Source organism: Acipenser ruthenus, chromosome 10 (assembly GCF_902713425.1).
Source record: "Acipenser ruthenus chromosome 10, fAciRut3.2 maternal haplotype, whole genome shotgun sequence".
In the NCBI taxonomy this organism is placed as follows: domain Eukaryota; kingdom Metazoa; phylum Chordata; class Actinopteri; order Acipenseriformes; family Acipenseridae; genus Acipenser; species Acipenser ruthenus.
The window spans coordinates 28,200,527-28,227,363 of record NC_081198.1 but is presented as its reverse complement, the minus strand read 5'-3'; the positions used below and the strand labels follow the sequence as shown (position 1 = coordinate 28,227,363).

General features: G+C 39.6%; 1 protein-coding gene across 12 annotated transcripts in view; it reads left to right on the top strand.

Annotated features, from left to right (window-relative positions):
- Positions 1 to 4,850: 4,850 nt before the first annotated feature.
- Positions 4,851 to 26,837, top strand: part of LOC117402247 (myc box-dependent-interacting protein 1) — a 100,616-nt gene continuing 78,629 nt past the window's right edge. For 5 of the 12 annotated variants that reach the window (XM_059032012.1, XM_059032009.1, XM_059032011.1 and 2 more), the window contains exon 1: positions 4,851 to 5,103. In XM_059032012.1, the coding sequence (XP_058887995.1) occupies positions 5,023 to 5,103 (81 nt within the window). In that variant the 5' untranslated portion in view covers positions 4,851 to 5,022. The remainder of the gene's footprint in view (positions 5,104 to 26,837) is intronic. The other 7 variants (XM_059032010.1, XM_059032017.1, XM_059032015.1 and 4 more) reach the window with 2 other exon arrangements.

Sequence of the window (26,837 nt, the reverse complement as noted above, 5' to 3'; positions counted from 1 at the left end):
GGTTGTGGGACATAACTACATAAACATGGTAAAGTCAGATAGATAATAGCTAAGGCAGTCTTTTATTGTCTCTGATCTAACATTAGCTGGGTCACAGCCCCCAGCAGGATGGACAAGCCTAGTTTTTTAAGGTTGCATGGTCCGATAACCAAGAGATTCAATCGTATTGCATGTTGTGATAACCAAGCGATGCAGTTATCACAACCTGCAATACAATTGAATCTCCTGGTTATCACAACCTGCAATAAGGTTGCAGAAACACATTTTATTGTAAACAGTTTTTTTTTTGTTTGAAGAAAACAAAATTATATCTAGTACTACACTTGGTACTTGGTTTAAGATACCTCTTGTTGATATCCATGCTTTCAGATAGTTTTGCACTTGCTTGATCATACTTTGACCCAGTGACCCTGCAGAGGTGAAATTACCCTATAGCTCTCTCTCTCTCTCTCTCTCTCTCTCTCTCTCTCTCTCTCTCTCTCTCTCTCTCTCTCTCTCTCTCTATATATATATATATACAAACTGCTGTATAGAGTTGTGTATTGGTGAAACCTAAGAGGAAAAAACACAATTTAATTAGAACTTGATTATTAGCAGAAATGCTTTTATGAAACATTTAGACCCATTTTGACCCTTCCTATTATCTTAACTATTTTAAATATACAGTATTTGTAGCAGAAAGATTGTACTGTTGTTGAAATGTTTTTATGTTTTCAACATAGAAGTACGTTCATAGTTAGAATAGAAGAGGAAACGGGGTCTATTCAATTCATGTACAAAGGATCGTAATACTGTCATCTTTTTGTTAATTGCGGGCATTTATAAAAACTGCACATATAACAGTGTATGTTAGTTCTTCAATGTATTTCTGTTGGAGGCTCCTATATTAATGATTTAATGAATGGCATTATTTAGATCCACCGTTGTTTAGACGAAGTGCAAACCCTGCAGTCTGTGAAGGCTCCTTATTTATATCTTTGATGGTGGAAATGATCCCACCATGACTCATGTGATTATTCACATCGAAAGTGAAACAGACACTGTTTTTGCTGTAGTCTGGTGCAAAGAAGAAATGGCATTTCCTTTTCTAAAACTGATACTGCATGTGCAGCGTCTTAACTTTCTATTTCCCCTGTCAGACAGAGAAAACAATTCTGAATGTTCATTTTAAGCACATGCAAGAGAAGTTCTCTATAGTTCAGATTTTTCCAATACTACAAATCGCATTGCAAATGCTTTCTTGGCAAGACCTCCACATCTCTGAAAAAAACACAGAACTCCATCTTCTAGACATTGCCCTATAATTTTTCCATAATAAACTCATTGCAGAGTTTAATAAAGAACAGTGAAAGTATGGTAAAGCATATAGATATGCACTGTAAAGACCATTGAGGTAGAAACCTCAGCAAATGAACTATAAGAATATTTTATCCCACTTTTTCTACCCAACAAGTAGGTAATTGTGGCAGGACAAAGTTGTCCTGTCCCTTTAATGGAAGGGGTCACGTGATGGGCGACCATTCTGGCTCTGGAGTGGAGCTACAGACCAGAGCTGGAATGGTCGCCAATTAAACACATGATCCCAATCACCAAATTGGGGGATTATATTATTAATTGTTTAATTGGCCCAGCTGGCCAATATAAAGCTGGCCATGCTGCAGCACAGGGGAAGGAAGGAGAACAAAGGAGAAACACTGAAGTGCGGTGCGGTGCGGTGCGGTGCGGTGCGGTGCGGGGCGGGGTGGGGCGGGGTGGGGTGGGGTGGGGTGGGGGGGGGGAAGGAGCAGATCAGTATTTTCAGACTGGTGTTTTCAAATGATCCGGGAAAGGGCCTGTACTTTTATCAGTATTTATTACCCCGTCAAAGAAAAATATGAATCTGTGAATCATAAAGGGGCGTTCCTTTACAATGTGGGTATCCAAGGAGAGATGCGAGAAAAAGGGTTTGCAGTTGAAATGCCGCTACGGCATCCTGGTTTTATTAATAAACAATCAGGCAGTTGCAGTGGTTGGTGGCCACCACAAGGGTACCAACAATGGTAGTCCTAGCACGGACGGTCATATACACAGGTGTACATAGTTACACAAAGGCAAAACAAACACAGTGGGTAAAATAGCTATGAAAATAAAAGGTAACCAAACACGGGCTGTGCGCGGCTCCCACTAAAAGGAACCTTCTCCCTACACAAACTTAATGAACTTGGGAGGGATTAAAATCCACTAAATTAATCCCTACCCTAAAGTTGTAGCAATTATCCCGGTTGAACACGGTGATAATAACACACACAAAAAAAAAAAAACAAAGGACTGGCTTTCCAGTCCCTTTTTAAAGGCAGGTGACCAGGGTTAATCAATAATCAATTAGTCAATTAACACCTGGCCACCTGTTGCATATTAAACTTCAATAAGGCTGGGAGGGAAGTCTAACCTCCCAGCCCTGCCATATTTAGCAAATACTTTGTGACTAAAGTTATACATTTTTTCAAACCAAACCCCAATATATTATTTACAGGGGCAGGCCTCCGCCCTGCCACAGTACCCATAATTTAAAAGCAGATGTCTGAACAATGGCCTGTATAATCTTAGTGTTGCTGATATTACAACAAGGTACATTCCTTGTAAATTATTATTCTATTAACTTTTGTTTAAAGGGATATTGGGTTTCCCTCTGTGTATGGTTGTATAACCTCCCCAATTTGATTGTCACCCTCATGAACCTATCACAGGGGGAAGCTGTGGAACCCAGTCTGACTGATCTCCATCTGGCCTTGTGGTGTGCCTAACCAGTAGGGGTTGCTATGGTGAGGTAGCTTCAATTTTTTTTTTGCCATCACTTATTATAATGACTCTAAAGCTGTTTGTGTGCTTGAACCCCTGAACGCACCTTAACACAGAAAGAAATACAGTATCGAAAGTAATTGCAATAGCAGCCACTCAGAAAGATGGCAAACATAATAGAAATGTAAGTGGGGACTTCCATTTACAACAGCTTGCTCTTTAACAAGCACTATTGTGATAGATTGCAAATGTTTACCTAATTTTAGGTTGGTGGAAATGAATATGCTGTGAATTATACCTGCATGTGGAAAGCTAAGGAATTGACGTAACAGATAAAAAATGTTGTTTTTGTTGATTAGACAGCTCTAATGCAGACATGACTACAACACCTGCTATTATGCCCCACAGTGGAGGTGGTCATATGTACATGTGTATGTCAAACTTCACACATTTTCCATCTATCTGGAGAACCTCCTATCTAATAGTTACGAAACTTGGTATTAACGTTAATTAGCATAAGTAATTGAGAACCTCATAATGTGAGGATATAGGGTGTTTGTGTGTGTGTTTGTGTGTGTCTGTACCGCCATCCATCTGTATAGAACACTTACATTATTGCATATAAGGGTGGCACAGTGGCATGGTGGTTAGTGCTGTTGCCTCACAGCTCCAGGATCCTTGGTTCGATTCTGGCCTCAGGGGTCTGTCTGTGTGGAGTTTGCATGTTCTCCCCGTGTTCGTGTGGGTTTTCTCTGTGTACTCCAGAAAATGTGTCAGCTTACTGTATAGAGCTTTAAAAAAAACCTGTATTTGACAAACAAGGTACATTTGCTTTTTTAAAAGAGCAGCTGTTAATTGAAGATGTGATACAGTACCTGGTGCAGAACTAAATGTTTGTATTGCAAGGTCATTTCAAATATAGAGGGGACACAATCTATATTACATACATACAAGGGCGGAGTCTTTATTAGAAATTATTAAGAAGAAAATATGCACTCTTACACTATACTATTCACCCAAGTACTGTCTGCTGTGATCTGTTGTGCACTATGTAATGCCTGGAGCTGTTAGTTAGTAAGCTATAACATGGATACATGCAAAGAGTTATTTAAAATGACAGGCCAGAGCCTAGGTAGCAAATACAAAAGAAGAATAAACATTAGCTCAAAACTTTTTATTTTGTTTCTTTTGGTTCTAACACAGAGGTCTCTTCAATGTGCTGTCTTGTGCTCATGTAGGGTTACCATATGGCTCCAGATTAACCGGACGCTTTGAGACAGACCGGGATTTCAAAATTCCCCCTAAATTGAAAGTAATTCATGTATAAATGAGCTCCACCTTTGCTGAGATTAATCCTGCTGTGGTGGAATTGCTTGGGCGCAGCAAACAAGTCACACGGATCAGCTGCTTCTGATCAGATCTTAATGAACGAATAGCTAATTTATCGATAGAGCAACGAGATGATGATGCGATTGTATTTGCAGAATAATATGGGCGATTGAATTTTAACAAACAGAAAAAAATAGCGACTGGCTGCAATTCATTCTTAGTATAATACAATTATTTGACGCACATGCGGGTATTTAAGCACCATTATTAATTGTAGCTAAGGATGGTTAATTTACACCTTCATTTATTTCAATTTAGGGGCAAGTTTGAAATCCCGTTCTGTCTCACAGCGTCCGGTTAATCTGGAGCCACATGGTAACCCTAGCTCATGACAATGTCTTGGAACAGTGAGATGTGGATATGACACACAGTATTCCAGAATGCAAGTCGGAGATACCATTTACGTAACAGATTAATCAGGTATGTCTTTAGTCCATTAATTGTACACAAAAGTGAGTGTGTGCTGCATATCTCAGTTATTCGTTTATGTCGAACCCCTGTAATGCATCCATTATTCACTCTGACACTTGCTGACATATATCATTTACACTGCACACTGATGTTTGTATTAGAGGGCGAACCTCAAATATTTTGGCCCTCCTGCTGAGGTTATTTTTTCCACATCCAATTAAATCGCCCTGCCCCTTTAAGAGACCGCCCCCTGCTCATCATTACGTTTGTTTCCCTTTGTGAAGTGCTCTGCCCCTTTAAGAGGCTTTCCCTGTCATACGCGTTCTTCTCTGTGGAGAGTATTACGGTACCTTTAGAAGCTTAGTCCATTGTTTCTGTCTCGGTTTTTCTCTCTCCTTCTTCGTCCTTCTTATCTGATTATTTATCATAAACCAGGAAGACAAGATGGCTGAGATGGGGAAAGGGGTTACTGCTGGAAAACTAGCCAGCAACGTGCAAAAGACACTGACCAGGGCTCAGGAAAAGGTAAGGGGAGACGAGTGTTTATTTTCGGGTTGATGCATTCTAGTTTTTCCATAGAATGTTACTACGCTAAATTAATACTAGGGACACAGCTCCCGGATAATACGGTGCTTAGTGACAGCTGGCCACACAGTTAACATGCGCAGATACCATAATGACACAGCTGTCCAAATAGAAAATATAATGTTGTCTACATAATCATACGCAAAACATGAGAAGAAAAAAAAAAGAAAAAATAATGTCTTATAATAAAAACCACCTACTTAAACGAAACTATACCGCCTGTGATGTAACAATATTATAATACAGTAGTACGATATACAGATATATTTTTTTTGCGTCAGAATCAGATTTCTTAACGTCTTCAGGATGTGATTGGACGTTTTCCTAAAAATATCCCAGCAAATGTGCAGATGCTGTAGTTTTACAAGAAATGTGATTAATGCTTTAACATAATTCCCTAAAGACCATTTTAACCTTTGCCATTATTATGCACCAAAACAGTGCAGTGGTAACGTGGCTAGAATGCGTGTAACGGGGAATGTGCTACAATCTGTGACTAGTACCACCTGCATAATCTAGTACGGGTTATTTTAATTCTCAGTGACGATTTCCCATAAACGCCACATATTAATCCCTGTGTCAGTCTATTGCATATACTGTCAAGCCAGAAGTCGCCCCAACCTATTTAATACCGCGTTGGTGCTCAGGGGTAATACAGAGCAATGCCGTTGCTGAGGTCGCGTTGGTTTTTCCAGCAGTATTACGAAACGTCATCAGCACCATTCTCTGCTGAATTATTATTGCGCAGTGTCTGCTTCAGCAGTTGTTACTGTGACAGGAAAGTGGAGCTCAGGGGTACAGCCTGGTAATCCTTTCACACATTCATATTTCACACAATTGATGCATCATTCAAGTTCATTCTAAAACATGCTCAATTTGATTGGTTCATGATTATCTTAAGTAGCCATGGCCATCAGTGCAGCATTGTTGGGTGCTAAACTACAACAGTTGTTCAGGCTTCCAGATTAATCTAGGGACCCTAAAACCTGTGGGCCATAGAGGAAGGACTTTGTTGTTTTTCTGTGTAAATAAAGCTTGTTAGAAATGAAAGACTGAACTAAACAGTTATGAGGAATGATAGAGTAATACAACGACTGGTTAGTATTAGTAAACTGAGTTTACCTTATATGAAATTTGACAACCTTGTTTTAAAACTAGACCCCCATTTGATCCTGTAAAATCCAGTAATCTAGTACACCTTAAACAGATTCAGGTAGACCAGTGTCAGAAAACAGTTTTGAAAATGGTATTGAAAAAACATCGCTGTCTCAGCTCCTTGATGGTCTCATTACAGCTTTCTGTCAATGGGAAGAGCCTGAGTCAACAAACACAAGCCTTATTATAGCAAAGTTAACAGACACCATTCACTGCAGTGTGACTCATTCTCCTGGACCATGACACATGTATCAGTGACCCTGCTGGGCTTTCTGTCCTTGCTGTGTTGTAGGATAATTATTAAGCTGAAGTTACATTATTTAATTATGTGTCGACACATAATTAAATAATTCTTGTCTGCTTATAATTATACCTAACATAAAACACTTCCTCAATATGAACCCATATGAAAAACAAATAAACAATAGTTCTTGAAATGCTATAGTAAAAGGCTGTGGACTGCTCTTCAGCAGCTCTTCTAGTCCACTGAACTCCCTGATGTAGCTCTTGTGATTTCTTAATGGGCTTGCTAGTGAGATTCTTACAGGAGTATTAACCAAGGTTTATTGACTTCTTTTTTACCTTTTATTTGCCACGTTGTCACTGGACCCCTTTTTATTGTGTTGAAGATTTTTTGGTCTTTTTTAAAAAATGTTATTCTTTACATAGGCTATGAAGATATTTCAGTTACAATGATAAAGATTCAAAGTGTATATGTTCTGGTGTGTAATGGCTTCCTGTGATGTAGGTCAAGTTGAACCTAGTGGGAATCAGACAGCCTATAGCAGAGGAAGTGATTAGGCACCATGAAGCAGCAGCAGTTATCTGCTTGCTTGTACTGTCAGCATTACCCTACTCGTATCAGAGCAGCGTAGAGCCTTGCCGAACTGACTAGAACGACCTGCCTCCTTGTCACAGTGTCTTAACCCTTCATGTGCACAGCTGTAGCTAGTGGAATGTGGGAGCCTTCCAGTCATCACTGACACTGCGTAGGAGTCTCTCAGATTTGTTGAAAACAGGCTTTCTGGAACTCTCTGAGTGGTTACTGGAGATTATAAAAAAGAAGGCTTAAGGAGTGGTAACCAAGCCTTTAAAATTGAATTTCTTGTGATTCATATCATGTTGCTCTTTGGTTGTTTCCCCCTGGAAAAGTGAGGTGCAGACCCCTTGTGGTTATTTTTTATACTGGCTTTATTTTACAAATTTCTATATACTCAGGCTTACTCGGAGACTGCCGCGTTACTGAAATATGTTGACTTCATTTAAACATTCCAGATATCTGAAAAAGTAATAAATGACTAACAAAACAAATTCTGGGATAGTAAACAGATAACAAAAATAATATTCAAATAAAGTAAGGGTATATTAGTTTGACAGTTTTGTGTGATGCACTGGTAGTGTGGATCCTGTCCCATCAGTGGGATGGAGTTGAACGCTCTTTAACCAAGAATGCAGACGAGCCCGGCTCTTTTGCATAGTGGTTAAGACACCTGTTAGGTAGCCGGTTCATGCCTGGTCTCTGACCTGTTACACATTCTTGGTTCAATATATTTAAAATACAGAGAGTGAATCATTATTCCTTCCAACTAAAGGGGTTTATTGCCCTACATGCCATAACCCTCCCACCCACCCCTCACAGGACATCCCTGTAAAGAAGTTTGATGTTACAAAGGCTTATCATCTTTGTATTAATAAAAAAAAAAAAAAAAATCACAAAATAAAAAAATGACCAAATAGTTTAGAAATAAATGCTAGTACCAGCTACTAGATTTATACACAGTCCACCATCGTGATGTGAGGCTTAAATCTGAAGCCAGGAGGCAATCCGTTCCAATCCAAAGTAGGTTTATAAGCTTACACAAGAAGTAATGCTGTTTTATTTTCCTTTGGTTGGATGCCTGTCCATGGCACTGGTACAGCTTTAAACAGCTCTGCAGTACAGTTAAAAAAGCAGAACAATCACACTTACCTATTTAAAGACCTGTGCACCCACAGAGGATCCTCATAGTCACGTAACAACCCACAATACTTACAAGGTTAAAAATATTTGTATAAAATAGAACGTCTATCGGATAATTGTCAAATGCAATCTGTAATGTCTATAAGGAAGCTAGTAGTGCAAGATAAATGTTTAGTGAAGGCATTAAATGTTTAATCAAGGCAGTTATCGTGTTCACCATGTAGTGTGACAAACAGACAGGCTGACACGATTAGCGTGTCATATACACGGATAACCAGCTGGAAAAATAGCACGGGCGGGTTTTTAAAACTGCTACCCGTACCTACCTGTAATTAAAATAATCTTTCTTTCGCTTTTATTAGGCTGCAAAATGAAGGGTTAGCTATAAGAGAGACTGTTTAAATATACCAGATTCTGCCGAGTCAACGCCCAGGGCGTAAAATTGTCATAAAGGCAAAAATGTGTATGTGTATGTGTGTGTGTTGGGGGGGGGGGGGGGGGGGGGGGGGGGGGGCTTTGATCAGGCAGGGGCAAAATTACAGGCATTATTGCAGAGGGAGTATTTTTTACATTAGGTAGATAGATTACGTTTACAATTTGGCATGTTTAAAATTCAAAGCTAGAGCACAGCACACAGTCACACTAAAGACTCAAGAAGTGCAGTTAACATATTTATTTACTGGTGAAATACAATTCAGCGTTGCTGCAGTATGTCCACTGTTGTCATTTCAAATCATTTCACAAAACAAACATTCAACTTTAAAGCTGCTGTCTCCAGTGCAAAACCACATCATGAAAAAACACACTTGTGGTGAAAAACGTTAAAATAAAAGTCACTACATTTTAAAAAATATACAGTACTGTGCAAAAGTTTTAGGCAGGTGTGAAAAAATGCTGTAAAGTAAGAATGCTTTCAAAAATAGACATGTTAATAGTTTATATTTATCAATTAACAAAATGCAAAGTGAGTGAACAGAAGAAAAATCTACATCAAATCAATGTTTGGTGTGACCACCCTTTGCCTTCAAAACAGCATCAATTCTTCTAGGTACACTTGCACACAGTTTTTGAAGGAACTCGGCAGGTAGGTTGGCCCAAACATCTTGGAGAACTAACCACAGTTCTTCTGTGGATTTAGGCAGCCTCAGTTGCTTCTTTCTCTTCATGTAATCCCAGACAGACTCGATAATGTTGAGATCAGGGCTCTGTGGGGGCCATACCATCACTTCCAGGACTCCTTGTTCTTCTTTACGCTGAAGATAGTTCTTAATGACTTTTGCTGTATGTTTGGGGTCGTTGTCATGCTGCAGAATAAATTTGGGGCCAATCAGATGCTTCCCTGATGGTATTGCATGATGGATAAGTATCTGCCTGTACTTCTGAGCATTGAGGAGACCATTAATTCTGACCAAATCCCCAACTCCATTTGCAGAAATGCAGCCCCAAACTTGCAAGGAACCTCCACCATGCTTCACTGTTGCCTGCAGACACTCATTCGTGTACCGCTCTCCAGCCCTTCGGTGAACAAACTGCCTTCTGCTACAGCCAAATATTTCAAATTTTGACTCATCAGTCCAGAGCACCTGCTGCTATTTTTTTGCACCCCAGTTCCTGTGTTTTCGTGCATAGTTGAGTCGCTTGGCCTTGTTTCCATGTCGGAGGTATGGCTTTTTGGCCGCAAGTCTTCCATGAAGGCCACTTCTGACCAGACTTCTCCGGACAGTAGATGGGTGTACCAGGGTCCCACTGTTTTCTGCCAATTGTGAGCTGATGGCACTTCTTCCGATTGCGAAGGGAAGTAAGCATGATGTGTCTTTCATCTGCTGCAGTAAGTTTCCTTGGCCGACCACTGCGTCTACGGTCCTCAACGTTGCCAGTTTCTTTGTGCTTCTTCAAAAGAGCTTGGACAGCACATCTGGAAACCCCTGTCTGCCTTGAAATTTCTGCCTGGGAGAGACCTTGCTGATGCAGTATAACTACCTTGTGTCTTGTTGCTGTGCTCAGTCTTGCCATGGTGTATGACTTTTGACAGTAAACTGTCTTCAGCAACCTCATCTTGTCAGCTGAGTTTGGCTGTTCCTCACCCAGTTTTATTCCTCCTACACAGCTGTTTCTGTTTCAGTTAATGATTGTGTTTCAACCTACATATTGAATTGATGATCATTAACACCTGTTTGGTATAATCATACACCTGACTATATGCCTACAAAATCCCTGACTTTGTGCAAGTGTACCTAGAAGAATTGATGCTGTTTTGAAGGCAAAGGGTGGTCACACCAAATATGGATTTGATTTAGATTTTTCTTCTGTTCACTCACTTTGCATTTAGTTAATTGATAAATATAATCTATTAACATGTCTATTTTTGAAAGCATTCTTACTTTACAGCATTTTTTCACACCTGCCTAAAACTTTTGCACAGTACTGTATAAACACGTGAAAGGCTTTACATAATCTCTGGAAGTAAGAAATTACAGTGTCCAGTGTGAAAACACAACACACAATAATAAATTAACATCCAAAGTAGCACTATAACATTAAAATGTTAGATACAAAAAATGGTGCCCGAGTTACAAGCTCTTGCAAAGTTTAAAAAAATAAAATAAATAAACCAGAATCCGGTTTGTACGTATGGAACTGTATATTAACAACAGAACAAGCACATTTCACAGAAACCTACTGTATCGAGCAGTTGATTGAAGATGTTATTAGATTCAAGAGTTCCTATCAACTTTCACTCACTTGTAATAAACAGACAAATGCTTAAAATAAAAATGTGTCCAGTTTTAAGGGATGGTCTGGGGCTTCAGGACATGTTTTCCTAATATCGAATTCAGTGTGTTTCCCATTATCTCCTGGGATGGCCGGACGTTTAAGATTTGACCAGATTTGGTGTATACAGCAGAGAGGTATTTCCTTCTGAAGTAATTGTGTTTACTGAGGATCACTTGATACTACAGTAGGAAAATGAATTACAAAGAGTTTTGGTATGCGTAACTACTGTTATTTATAAGACTACTGGGTGGTATTGAATTCCTTGACTTGTGAATGTATTTTTTGAGTTGCAGGAATCTGATTTGCAGTGGAAGACAGATGGGGCACCAGACTGGAGGGATTGGGGGGTTATGTATACACTGGAGGGATTGGGGGTTATTGAATACACTGGAGGGATTAGGGGTGGTTATTGTACTGGCTTTGGGGGAAGGGCTGGAAGGTCATGGTGAGGAGGAAGTCTACCTTTGTGGGGAACAGAACTATGAATACTGAATAGGTCTTATTGCATTCGAACCTTCAATGGTACTAATTTGCATAATTTACTGGTGACGTCACCATAACTACTAGTTTATATTTGATTGAAAATCCTATTATCTTAAAGGTAATCCATGTAAATGGAATAAAACATTCACATGTAGTTTAAAAATACGTTGTATAGAACAGTAATCATGTTTTTATAAGTAATAAAAATGCGAGTTGTTTATGTACATGTCATTTATGCTGCTTGTGATTATATATATATATATATTATATATATATATATATATACACACACACACACACACACAGTATATACAGTGCCTTGCAAAGGTATTCAGACCCCTGACCAATTCTCTCATATTACTGAATTACAAATGGTACATTGAAATTTCGTTCTGTTTGATATTTTATTTTAAAACACTGAAACTCAAAATCAATTATTGTAAGGTGACATTAGTTTTATGTTGGGGAAATATTTAAGAAAAATAAAAAAACTGAAATATCTTGCTTGCATAAGTATTCAACCCCCACACATTAATATTTGGTAGAGCCACCTTTCGCTACAATAACAGCTTTAAGTCTTTTGGGGTAAGTATGTACCAGCTTTGCACACAGTGTCGGAGTGATTTTGGCCCATTCTTATTGGCAGATTTGCTCCAGGTTGGTTGGACGACGCTTGTGGACCGCAATTTTCAAATAGTGCCACAGTTTCTCAATGGGATTGAGATCAGGACTTTGACTGGGCCACTGTAGGACATTCACCTTTTTGTTCTTGGGCCACTCCAATGTTGCTTTGGCCTTGTGCTTGGGATCATTGTCCTGCTGAAAGGTGAATTTCCTCCCAAGCTTCAGTTTTATAGCAGACTGAAGCAGGCTCTCTTGCAGTATTTCCCTGTATTTTGCTCCATCCATTCTTCCTTCAATTTTAACAAGATGCCTAGTGCCTGCTGATGAGAAGCATCCCCACAGCATGATGCTGCCACCACCATACTTCACTATAGGGATGGTGTGTCTTGAGGCATGGGCAGTGTTAGGTTTGCGCCACACATAGCGCTTTGAGTTTTGGCCAGAAAGCTTTATCTTGGTCTCATCTGACCACAGAACCTTTTCCCACATCGCAGCTGGGTCACTCTCATGCTTTCTGGCAAACTCCAGACGTGCTTTCAGATGGTACTTTTTGAGTAACGGCTTCTTTCTTGCCACCCTCCCATACAGGCCAGTGTTATGCAGAGCTCTTGATATGGTTGACTGGTGCACCATTACTTATTACCACTCCCAGCCACTGAACTCTGTAGCTCCTTCAAAGTGATTGTTGGCCTCTCTGTGGCTTCTCTCACAAGTCTCCTTCTTGTTTGAGCGCTGAGTTTTGAGGGACGGCCTTTTCTTGGCAGTGCCTGGGTGGTGTGATACAGCTTCCACTTCCTGATTATTGATCCAACTGTGCTCACTGGGATATCCAAACACTTGGATATTATTTTGTACCCTTTCCCTAATCTATGCATTTGTATTACTTTATCTCTAACTTCTGTAGAATGCTCTTTGGTCTTCATTTTCCTTCAGATTCACAGCCTGACCAATGATCCTTCAACACGGTGCTCAGTTTAAATTTAAATTAAAATGATTAGTGTGTTTCATACTTCTACTACCACAGCACTTCTCATGTACACTAGGTATTCAGTACATATTTTACGGAAGCAATACAATCGCTATAGGTACTCACCCCCCCAGCGCTTTGACATAATATACCCTGCTCCATATAGAGTTGCTACGTATAACGATTTGGTAGTGGATTTTAATACCAGTTTTGTTTTAGTAATATGCATTATACAAATCAAAAGATCAGATTTTGCATGCATGTGACATTTAATGTGTGATTTTATGGTATTCACACATTGTCAAACAGTTTCTGTTAACAGAAGAAAAAAGAAAAAAAAAGCATACAGTGCATGAATGCTGCCTGACGAACCTTCAAAACTTTTGAACTACCTTTGAATTCCTGGCTAGCGAATGAACCTTCGAACCTTTGAACACAGCCCTACATATATGTGACTGTGAGGCGTGTGAGTAACAATGGAATGTCCAGACAGTAATTTGCGTGTAACAAAATAAAAGTTTTTATTAATATTGTTTGTTACATGATAAAAGTAAAACAAAACAAAAAAAGAATGGCGTGAGGGAGGGGGTGCTGGAATAACGGTAAACAGAAGGGTTCAGAAACTTCTTTAGTCTTGTTCACGGTAACCTCGGACATAAAAAAGGGATAAAACAGAAAAGAAAATGTTAATGAATATTCCGCCCCCGTGCCGACAAAATGAAAACAAGCCAAGTTCTTCGTCTCTCCCTCTGCCTATTCACCCCGCCTATGCTTTCCAGGACCAACCCCGAACACAGTAGTACGTTCCCTTTAGTATGCAACGCCCCGCACCTGTAGTCAGTGGAACACCAATCCCCAACTGACAAGTGTCCTTATAACTCACTTGACTCCAGTGGCTGGAATTTACATACTCGTACTTCCGCCCCTCACCAAGGTGCCGCCCCTCATAAAGATGACTTTCGTCATGGTCACGAGACCTTGGTAAGGGAAGTCCCAAGTTGGTTTGATGCCTTCTACTATCGGGAGGCTGAATTACAGACCGAAACCCCTTTGACTCATCACAGTGACCTATATGGTCCTGGTGGTCAACTTACTGGCTCACAAATACTGCAATGCAGCAGGGCCCTCTTTTGCGTGTGCAGCTTATATCCAGTTCCTTATCTTAAAGTTTCTGCCCGGACAGCTGAGGTGAATCATTTTCTTTTGAAGGACAGTCTGGTTTTGTCAAATACACCTGATGAATGATATTTTGAACTGTAGAGTCTTAAACATAACTCTTCAATTGCATTGGAGTGCTGGCAGCTCAGGAGCCAAGAAGCTCAAACTCCCTTTGAGCAGATATCCACAGCTGTTGGGTTGTTGAAGGCAAGACTTTAAAGGGAGCATAGTCCCGCCTCCCCCCCCGAACAGTTAAATTAACATTTGTCCAGAACTAAGGACACTTAAATACATGGGCACGAAACATTATTCTGATGATTATTCAGTTCATTATCTATCTGTCTATATATTTCTAGAAATTTCTCGAAAACAAATAATTATAGGAAAAATCGTTTGTAGCAAAAGTTCTGCTTTTGTGGACGAGGAAAAAAAGTTACAAGAAATAATGTCTACAATTATTTATTTCAGCATTTTCTTTTTTGCAAAACTCCAAAAATGCGAATTGAAAAGGTATTCATACCCTGACAAAGAAAATTAAATTACTAGCTTTAAACAATTAGGATATTTGTTAATGAGCTTTTGGCATGATTCTTTAGTGATTCTTGACCATTCTTCAACTCCAATTTGTTCCATTTCATTCAAATTCTGAGGACTTTTGTGCACAGCCTTCAACTCATAAAGAAGATTCTCAATCAGATTTAGATTGAGGCTTTGGCTAGGCCATTCCAGAACCTTGGTTTTAGTCTTCTTTAACCATAAGTAGATTTTTTATGTGTGCTTTGGATCGTTGTCGTGTTGGAACGTCCAGTTGCACTTTAAACCAAGTTTTGTAGCGGAGGGTTTCGGATGATTGGCCAATATCTTTTGGTATGCTATGGAATCCATTTTACCATGTAGTTCCAATACCAAAAATGTCCTGTGCCATTAGAGGAAAAACAGCCCCATAGAAGAATATTACCACCTCCATGCTTGGCATTAGGTATGGTGTAAACTTTCTTATGTTCTTATGCTGCTTGATGAGATTCTGGGATCAATAAGCTACTAACAACCAAATGAGCAAGATGGGCTGAATGGCCTCCTCTCGTTTGTAAACTTTCTTATGTTCTTATTTTCTTTGTACGCCTCACCAGACTTTCTCCAAACATAACGACTATCAGCGTGACCAAATAGCTTGATTTTTGTTTCATCACTCCACAAAACCTTTGACCAGAACTCATATCCATCATTCAAATGCTGTTTGGCAAACTTTAAACGACTGTCCTTGTGACGTTTTCCTAAGAGTGGCTTATTCCTTGCCCTGCAAACATTGAGACCTCCCGCCCATCCACCACCCCCCTCCCCCCCTCCCCCCCTCCCCCTCCCCCACCCCCACATAAGAAGAACATAAGAAGAACATAAGAAAGTTTACAAATGAGAGGAGGCCATTCAGCCCATCTTGCTCGTTTGGTTGTTAGTAGCTTATTGATCCCCAAATCTCATCAAGCAGCTTCTTGAAGGATCCCAGGGTGTCAGCTTCAACAACATTACACCTACCACATATGATTATTAACAGGAAAGCACCATGCTCACACCTGCCTTGACTATCCATATGGCATCACCTCGCTTCATATTTGTTCAATCTTTTTTTAAACTTGCTCAGACTTTTCAACATTTTCACTACGTACAAAACGCATCACGTGCTCAGAGTAACGTTGCTGCAAAGGGTTAAATAAAAACACAGGGACTAAAAATACCAACGTAGTAGTAGTTTAACAATTTGAAGACAATGAGCAACTGGATCACAGGTAGCCTATGTGTAAATTAGTTTCAATTTCGCTATTTTTTATTTTTTATTTTTTATTGTTTTGCAATGATTGATTCTATTTTCCTTACATTTTCTGGAAGAAACAAAGACCCCAGCTGATATCATAGGACTCAACCTCCTTTTTGTTTTATGAATATGCATTTTAAAAAACATGTGACAATTGGTAGGAACACCTGAATTACAATTAAGCAGAAAAGTGAAAGAAAGGAAAGAGAATAGCCCCCCTGTGAAAGCTCAGCAGCAAGACTCTACCCTGCCTGCCTCTCTGCCTGTCTGCCTGCTTGCCCTGTTGAGTGACACACTCACCTAATAATAGTACCCAGGGCTTACGGGCTGGGGCTCTGCTGATCCTTTTAAGGGATAGCTTGACCAGATACATCAGATGGGAAGGATATATTTGGGCTAGTTCTGTAAGAGGAGAACAGTGAATAGCTGCAATACCAGGGACAGAAACCTTCTTACAAATGTAAAGTATTGCATGTGGGCCTCAGAATAGGACCAGACCTTGGTGTTGTAGTGGGCTCGTTGCTCTTAGCATCCAGGCAATGTGGGGAGGCAATTGAAAAGGCTAACTGGTTGGTTATAGTAAATGTGTGTAATATAAATCAAGGCTGTAGGATGCACTGGTGAGATAACACTAGAAGACTGTTAAGTTTTGCTCTTCACACTTCAAAAACGACATTGCGGCTTTGGAGAGAGTTCAGAGAAGAGATGCTTGACTATCCCATGGCTATTGAGTTCTGAGGATAGGAGGAACCTATTAGTCTTGAAAATAGAAGGGTTAGGGGAGTGTTCTTTAAACCCTAAAGGGGTCAGCAAAGTGAACCTAGTCACTATTTCAAACTCAGAACAGCCCCAGGATCAGAGGACACGTTTGAGGGAAGACAGATTCAGGACAGAGGGCAGCAAGCATTCTATTTTTAGCAGTTTGAATGTCCATTGATGGGTTGAATGACCTTTTGTTTGCAACGTTTCCTATGTTCTTAAAGACCATCCGATCGTTTCCATGGCTACTAATATTCCACTATTCGGACTAGGGCTATGCAGTAGCAGTGTCGTCGCGTTATAATACAGTAAATTAAGCATGACACATAAAAACAACGCAGTTATTGCCCCTTTTGATAGTGCAAGTGTTTGGAATTAAACAGGATTTGTTTTATTAAGATTCACAACCTGCTTTGCTTTTGTTTTCTGATTAATCTTTAAAATACAATTATTTAAAGCAAAATTACAACTACTGTGACTAATAATAATTATAATAATATGTTTTAAATGCCGGTAGCTGTTTCAGTTATTTAAGTACTGGTAAGAAGGGTGCACAAAGTTTGTTTTCCACAATACTGTAGTGATGCAAATGAAATTCACTTGGGACTGGTAATGTTTTTGAATGATTTCATGTTTCCAGTTTACAGCTATGGTAAAATGTTTTGCATCACCCTACAGAATTAACTAATTTTGCTTCATAAAGTCGAATGAAACCTGCTGAATAATGTTACTTTAACATATTGAATTACATACGGCTTTGTAGTTTTCCATATACATAAGAAAAACTGACAAATTGAAGAATGTCACGCTGTTGATTTTAAACAGGCCGGCACATCCAATTTCGTTGTGTTGCCTTCCATCATTAAATTAACTGTGATGATCAACAATAACCCACCTCCGCTTAGCTCTCTGGTTCGCTTGAAAAAAATATTTTTCACGCACAGTGATTGAAAATTTGGGACGAGGCTGCTAGAGTACATACTAATACATTTTATCCTCAGATTTTCCATGTAGACACTGAAACTAAATCTATGCATGAACATCACTGTTTGCAGCCCACCAAGTTTTTGCATGCAGTCTCGGGGGGGGGGGGTATGGGATTAGGTTGGCCAGGGTGCCCTCGGCTCACAGCGCAGCAGGGACCCCTGTAGATTGGCCGGGCGCCTGCGGGCTTGCCTGTAAGCTGGCCAGAGCTGTGTTGTCTTCTGATGCTGTAGCTCTGGGTTGGCTGCATTGCGAGCCTGGAGAGTGAAAAGAAGCGGTCGGCTGACGGCACATGTTTCAGAGGACAGCGTGTTTTTGTCTTCACCACTCCCGAGTCAGCGCGGTGATGGTGGCGGTGAGCTGAGCCTAAATACAATTGGCCATTTCAAATTGGGAGAAAAACTGAGTAAAATCAATTGGCGTCTACTAAATTAAAAAAAAAAAAAAAGTATGGCAATTCCCAAATACAGGGGTCACTGTGTTGATAATCGGATTGTCAAGAAAAATATCACAGTTCACCGTGCTAATTAACATTAGGTGCGCATCTTTCATCTAGGAACATTTTAGATCTATGAAGAGATAGTAATATTAGATAAGATTTACTTAAACTTCTGTATTGTACTTAAATTTAGATGAAGCTTCCATTAGCAAATAATGTCAAAACCCTAATCTCGGGTTCCGCAGTATCCATCACGGCAGTGCATCACACAAGTCCACAGTGCCTGTTACACTTTCTATGCTGTTGATTGTTTTCTCAATTAAATTACTTGCAGTAAAAGCACAACTCTTAGAAACACCTCACACAAAAAGAGAAGGAAGCACAATTCACATTTCGCAAAGCGTTCATGCTGTTGTCTTGTTACACAATACTAAAGGAGTGTGTATATATTTTGCTATCGCAAAGGGCCACTGTTCAGAAAGCCAGCAGTGATCTCTGAACGGCTGCGGGACCCTTTCCTGGCTCTGCATTTCCTCACTGTGTAGCTAGAGTCCCCCTGGCACACAGCAACATGCCTGTGGGATAAGCATTTATTTCTGAGGGAAACGTAGCATTATGACTCATGTTTCCAATGCAGCTGTTGTGTTTCCTCCTGACGGTGTGGAAGAATGTGAGATGTGCTAAAACTCATTGGGAATATGGTCAGCTAACTAAGGCTTATACCATCGCCGATGCCCCCAGGGGACTGTATCAAGCCTTCATTGTGAGACCACATCAGGGCCTTGCTGAGATTCTGGAATTAGAACAGTTATATTTAAAGCATGAGTGAGGTTCAGTTTGCTGGATCACATTATCCTGACTAGGTTTTGCTTTTGGTCATTTACATCAAAGCTGCATGGCACATGTCTTGGTTTGTTATCAGCTGTTGGCTTCCCTGTTTTGTTTAAGGTGGAACAGGATGTCGGTTAGGTTGAAGTGGCTCTTGGGAAACAGCCCCTGGTCGATGGGATTTAAGTTGTTGGTGAACCAATCCATCTTTGTTGGATTTCATTACTGAACCATTTGAAGATTCACATTCAGATACCATAAACCAGAGAATTACCCTGAGGATACCTTAGCAGGACCAATAGCAGACCATAATATTACCAACAATAAATACTGCACAGTGGCCCCCTACATGGTAACACTGATACTGATTTAGCAATAGATTACTAGTATATGCTGGTTCATTCTGTTGCTACCCCAGGGGTACCAATAGTATAAGAAGAACATAAGAACATAAGAAAGTTTACAAACGAGAGGACATTCAGCCCATCTTGCTCGTTTGGTTGTTAGTAGCTTATTGATCCCAGAATCTCATCAAGCAGCTTCTTGAAGGATCCCAGGGTGTCAGCTTCAACAACATTACTGGGGAGTTGGTTCCAGACCCTCACAATTCTCTGTGTAATGAAGTGCCTCCTATTTTCTGTTCTGAATGCTTCTTTATCTAATCTCCATTTGTGACCCCTGGTCCTTGTTTCTTTTTTCAGGTCAAAAAAGTCTCCTGGGTCGACATTGTCTACACCTTTTAAGATTTTGAATGTTTGACTCAGATCGCCGCGTAGTCTTCTTTGTTCAAGACTGAATAGATTCAATTCTTTTAGCCTGTCTGCATACGACATGCCTTTTAAGCCCGGGATAATTCTGGTTGCTCTTCTTTGCACTCTTTCTAGAGAAGCAATATGCTTTTTGTAACGAGGTGACCAGAACTGAACACAGTATTCTAGGTGAGGTCTTACTAATGCATTGTAAAGTTTTAACATTACTTCCCTTGATTTAAATTCAACACTTCTCACAATATATCCGCGCATCTTGTTGGCCCTTTTTATAGCTTCCCCACATTGTCTAGATGAAGACATTTCTGAGTCAACCTAAACTCCTAGGTCTTTTTCATAGTTCCCTTCTTCAATTTCACTGTCTCCCATATGATATTTATAATGCACATTTTTATTGTCTGCATGCAATACTTTACACTTTTCTCTATTAAATTTCATTTGCCATGTGTCTGCCCAATTCTGAATGCTGTCTAGATCATTTTGAATGACCTTTGCTGCTTCAACAGTGTTTGCCACTCCTCCTATTTTTGTGTCATCTGCAAATTTAACAAGTTTGCTTACTATACCAGAATCTAAATCATTAATGTAGATTAGGAATAGCAGAGGACCTAATACTGATCCCTGTGGTACACGACTGGTTACCTCGCTCCATTTTGAGGTTTCTCCTCTAATCAGTACTTTTCTACATGTTAACCACTCCCTAATCCATGTGCATACATTTCCTTGAATCCCTACTGCGTTCAGTTTGAGAATTTAATCTTTTATGCGGGACTTTGTCAAAAGCTTTCTGGAAATTTAAATAAACCATGTCGTATGCTTTGCAATTATCCATTGTCAATGTTGCCTCCTCAGAAAAGTCAAGCAGGTTAGTTAGACACGATCTCCCTTTCCTAAAACCATGCTGACTTGTCTCCCAGGATATTGGTACCATATAGGTCATTTTCCATTTTAGATCTTATTATAGTTTCCATAAGTTTACATATAATACAAGTCAGGCTTATTGGTCTGTAGTTACCTGGTTCGGTTTTGTCTCCCTTTTTGTGGATCGGTATTACGTTTGCAATTTTCCAGTCTGTCGGTACAACCCCTGTGTCAAGAGACTGTTGCATGGTCTTGGTTAGCGGTTTGTAAATAACTTCTTTCATTTCTTTGAGTACTATTGGGAGGATCTCATCCGGCCCAGGGGATTTGTATATTTTAAGAGATCCTAGTCCCTTTAACACTTCTGCCTCTGTTATGCTAAAGTTATTTAAAATTGGATAGGAACAGGTCGGCATGTCGGGCATGTTGTCTGTGTCCTCCTTTGTAAAAACCTGTGAAAAGTAATCATTTAATATATTTGCTATTTTCTTCATCTATGATTTTGCCATTTGTGTCTCTTAGACATTTAACCTCCTCTTTGAATGTTCTCTTGCTGTTATAATATTGGAAAAACATTTTGGAATTGGTTTTAGCCCCCTTAGCAATATTGATTTCTGTCTCTCTTGGCCTTCCTAACTTCCTTTTTGACTTGTGTTTGCAGTTCCAAGTACTCTTTCTGTGTACTTTGTTTTTAGTCCCTTTTAAACGCTCTGTAAAGTGCCTTTTTTCGCTGAATATTTTTTTAAATTGATCTATTAAACCATTTTGGCCATTTTGTTTTAGATTTAGATTTGTCTACTTTTGGGATGTATTTGTTTTGCGCCTCTAGTACTGCATTTTTAAAAAACAGCCATCCTTTTTCTATGGATGTTTTCTGTATTTTACTCCAATCTACTTCTGTTAGTCTCTGTTTCATACCTTCATAGTTTACTTTTCTAAAATTGTAAACCTTAGCTTTAGTCATTGCTTTTGGGGTTTTAAAAAATACTCCGAATTTGCCAATGGCTCTCTTATTCTGTCTTCATTATTTGAAAAGACTAAATCAAGGCATGCCTCCCCTCTAGTCGGTGCCTTGACAAATTGCGTTAGGAAGCAGTCATTTGTCATTTCCACCATTTCAATTTCGTCCGTCGTGCTCCCCACCGGGTTCTCCCATTTTATACGGGGGAAATCCCCCATTAGTATGGCTTCTCCTTTTCTACACGCATTTCGAATGTCATTCTATGACAGATTATTTTGCTCAGCATCTGAATGTGGCGGTCTATAGCATGCTCCTATTATTATGCCCTTTGAATTTGTGTCCATTATTCTGACCCTTATTGATTCTGCATTGTTTTCTTTGTCCTGATTTAACACCTGGGCTTCCAGACTATTTCTTATGTATAGTGCTACCCCTCCACCTCTTCTGTCCTGCCTGACTTTCCTATACAGTGTGTACCCACTAATATTATATTCGTCTTCATCACTCTCAGACAACCAAGTTTCTGTAACACCTATCACATCGTAGTTACTTGTTAGTGCAGTAGCTTCAAGTTCTAACATTTTGTTTCTGAGACTTCTAGCATTAAGATAAATACATTTAATACATTTAATAGTTGTCTTCTGTTTTTTTGTTTTCTCCCCCCTTCCTTTCTAGTAGTAGCTGCCAGTTGCCCCTTGGTACAGAACCACTGCATTGTGTCTGCATTTCCGTCATGTAAAGGAAGTTCCACCATACACATAACACAGAGCTGCAACAGGACATTCTCATGGCTAAATAGATTTGCTCTTAGAAGATAGGAGCTACAGGGCAGTGAAATTTACTGTATTCCTTCGAATTTAAGACACACTTTTTAAACATTTTTTTTTCTTCTCAAAAATAGCCTGCGTCTTAAATTCGAGTACAGTATAGTGATGCATGTATTGAAATTGCCAACAAAAGAGGTGACTACCAGAGTACAAAAACTGCAACAGACTGCAGAGAAAAGACGAACCAAAACGTTACTGTCTGATCTCGAATCATCCATGACATACAGGCAGCCATTTTCAAAGAAGCGTCATTAGCTTCCTGAGGAATTCAAATAAGCTTTTACACTTTCAGCCTTTCTAACAAACAGTACCAGCTTAGACAGATCGGAAGTGCTGATCAGACCGCATATTTTGCGGCATGCCAAGCAATACCACAGTTCACAAACTGGGAGAAAAACAGGTGCGAGTAATCAGGACTGGAAATGAGAAGCAGCACATAACTGTAATGCTCTGTGTGACAGCAGACGGCCACAAACTGCCTCCATCTGCGTAATTGAGGTGTCTTTTGTAAATGAATATTTGTTTTATTTTTTCCTCAAATTGAGGGTGGGAAATTTGGGCTATGTCTTAAATCCGAGGGATCTTAAAGGAATACGGTACTTTGGAATCAATGACCCAGGATGGTCCTTTGGATAAAATGGTTTAAAAATAAACAGTACAGTGCATAGCAAAAGGAGGTGTAAACAGTAAGCTAGGAGAATTATAGAAATTTTTTAATTACAATAAATACACTTTATTTCAGCTTGTTACTTATGTCTAAAATACAAAAGAACACTATCCACATAATAACCCACTTGCAACTATCGGCCTTAAAATGCAATCACACAGATAACAACGCCCTCTGAACTGAATTCTTTCTCAGCAGCTCTGAATGCACATTTGTAGCTACAACCTGTATATTTATGCACAACTGCCACTACCTTCTTCCCTTTTTAGGTTTCCTCAAACCCTGCAACCAAGCAGGGACACCTGCAAGGGGGTGTGGTGTCAGGAGAGAGAAAGGGTTACTGCAGGCTTCTCCACATTCCCTGCCTGCCAGTGACCTTAACTGGCTACACCAGATAAGGATGTCTGAGGAACCAATGCCCTGACTAAGGGCAGCTTTCCAGCCCGCCACATGCTCCTTGAGCCTGCAAGGTTAAGACTTTGCAAAGTCATCACATTCCTTGTGCTGTAGACTCCTATTCACAACACCAGCCCTACTGTACAGTGTCCCTTAAATGCTTTCCGACACCTTGTCCGCTTCTGTCGACTGCATGTTATATTGTTTCCAAACCTAATGTCAATAAAATGACAGTGCTCCATTTGTTGTCCCGGAAACATGGATGACAGCCTTTATTAAAAATGGGTATAAATTCTGTGTTTTGACCAAATATTTAGATCCATGTCATGGGTCACACAAACATCTGTGTAAAATAATTTGGACGTGTTGTGAAAGTCAGGCTGGTAAAAGCATTTGAGAGCAAGCTATTATTAAATTGAACTTATTAATTATAAACAGAAGTCGCGGTTTGTAACAGAAGGACCTCTCTTGGCTTGGAGAGGGCTCAGGCCTGTGTCTCTCTTCTCTCTCTCTCTCTCTCCACTCCTCTCCTCTGGGTTCCTCCCTTGAGTTAAGCCTCCAAGTAGGGCAGGCCTCCCATTCAAACTAACACATTTTCACAGGTATGGTTGGCCTGGTCAATTGGAGGTGAAGTACACACCATTTCCCCCTCATGGATGGGTTTTAAAAACATTTAAATCACTTTTGAAAGTGCAGGACAGCAGATCTCGCAGACTTTGATCATTCGATCGGTTTGTCTTGAGGAATAAAAACTGCTTCACATAAAACATAAAGATGAATGCTATAAAGAGAATGCATGACAGAAATACTACAAAAATTACCAGGGCTTAGAAATAAAGCCCATGTCTGGAGAAAAAAGCAACCCACAAAAAAAAACCAACAAATCCACAGCAAAACAGTAAAGGATTTGTGTTTGTAATGCTAAAGAGGTAACATTAACATCTTTTATTCACGAGTAAAGCCTATAGCGTATTCCAAAGAGCACAACGTTACACATGTCAGTACTGTACCCAGCTGCCAAATCCACTTCCTGTGGTCTACACTTTACCACCCAATGCTCATTGGAGCTCAGCCTTCTAAATAAAGAAGCTCTAGCTGGTGAAAGACCGAAAAAATAACCTGTGAGCCAGAAGAAACTTGAGAGATTTCCCTTTTTTCACAAGCCTCTATCAATAGGCTTCTAGTAGAAGTTATTTATGTCTCTGTAATGTTGAAACCAGCCAACCACGAGGATTCCTAGTCTTGGACACTTCCTCTTTACCAGTGCCATTTAAGAAGGGTCAACATGTTAAAATGGTACTTTTTTGTATTTACTGTGATAAGAAATCTCAACACACAGTATGACCACTGCTTTTTATTTCACTAGTACTCTGGTATTCAGTATTCAGAATAAATGTTTCAGCCATGTACACACATTAGAATACAAGTATTAAGAATATCATAAGTGGGATATTCCACACAAATTCAGAATTCCGGCAGGGAAAATGAATCCGTAGCAATCGTTAATCGGAGACAGCAGAAACAGGTATGTGATGGACGCAGGTGACCAAAATTTTTGCTTCATAAAGCCGAATGAAACCTGCTGAATAGTGTGACATTAACATATTGAATTACGTACCACTTTGTACTTTTCCATGTACTTAACGAAAAACTGACAAAACTTGAAAAAATATGACATTTCGAAATATAATATCAAGTTACCTGGGTGATATGCTGTGTTGGGTTTGCGCCAGACATAACACTTTGCATTTAGGCCAAATAGTTCAATTTTTGTTTCATCGGACCACAGAATCTTTTGCCACATCTTTTCAGAGTCTCCCACATGCCTTTTTGCAAATTCCAAGTGGATCTTACATGGGCTTTTTTTCAGAAATGTCTTCCTTCTTGCCACTCTTCCATACAGGCCAGATTTGTGAAGTACCTGAGCTATTGTTGACACGTGGACAGTTTCTTCCATCTCAGCCATGGAACGCTGTAGGTCTTTCAGAGTTGTCATTGTCCTCTTGCTGGCTTCTCTGACCAATGCCCATCTTACCTGGCTGCTCAGTTTGGGAGGACAGCCTGCTGTAAGCAGATTCTGGGTGGTGCCGTATACCTTCCACTTCTTAATGATCGAATTGACTGTGCTCCAAGGGATATTCAATGCATTTGAAATCTTTTTATACCCCTCCCCTGATCTGTGCCTTTCCACAACTTTATCCCGGAGTTGTTTTGAAAGCTCCTTGGTCTTCATGGTAGTATCTTTGCTTTGAATGCACTACCCAACTGTGGGACCTTACAGAGACAGGTGTATTTAATCTGAAATCATGTGAACCACTTTTATTGCACACAGATGGACTCCATTTAACTTATTGTTTGAATTCTGAAGGCAATTGGTTGCACCTGAGCTTATTTAGGAGTGTCATAGCAAAGGGGGTGAATACTTAATCTAATGAAGACTTTTCAGGTTTTTATTTAATTGATTTGTTTTATCACCCCATCATTTTTTCACACATTGAAAGTGATGAGTAGGTTGTGTAAATCAAAGGAAAAAAAATCCAATTTTAAATGAATCAAGATTTCAGGTTGTAACACAACAAACTGTGAAAACGTCCAAGGAGGGTGAATACTTACTATAAGCACTGTGTGTGTGTGTGTGTGTGTGTGTGTGTGTGTATATATATATATACACACACACACACACACACACAAATATATATATATAGAGAGAGAGAGAGAGAGAGAGAGAGAGAGAGAGAGAGAGAGAGAGAGAGAGAGAGAGAGAGAGAGAGAGAGAGAGAGAGAGAGAGAGAGAGAGAGAGAGAGAGAGAGTTTGTTTAATTTCTAGAAATTTCTTGAAAACAAATAATTAAAGGAAAAAATCTTTTGTAGCAAAAGTTTTGCTTTTGTGGATGAGGAAGAAAAGTTACAAGAAATAGATGTCTACAATTATTTATTTCAGCAATTTTTTGTAAAAACTCCATAAATATGAATTCAAAAGTATTCATACCCTGACAAGGAAAATTAAATTAATAGCTAGTTGAGGCACCTTTAGCAATAATAACCTCTTTTAAATGATTAGGATATTTCTCAATGAGCTTTTGGCATGATTCTTTAGTGATTTTTGACCATTCTTAAATGCAAAATTGTTCCAGTTCATTCAGATTCCAAGGACTTGTGCAGTCTTCTTCAACTCATACCAAAGATTCTCAATCGGATTTAGATCGGGACTTTGACTAGGCCATTCCAGATCCTTTATTTTATTCTTCTTTGA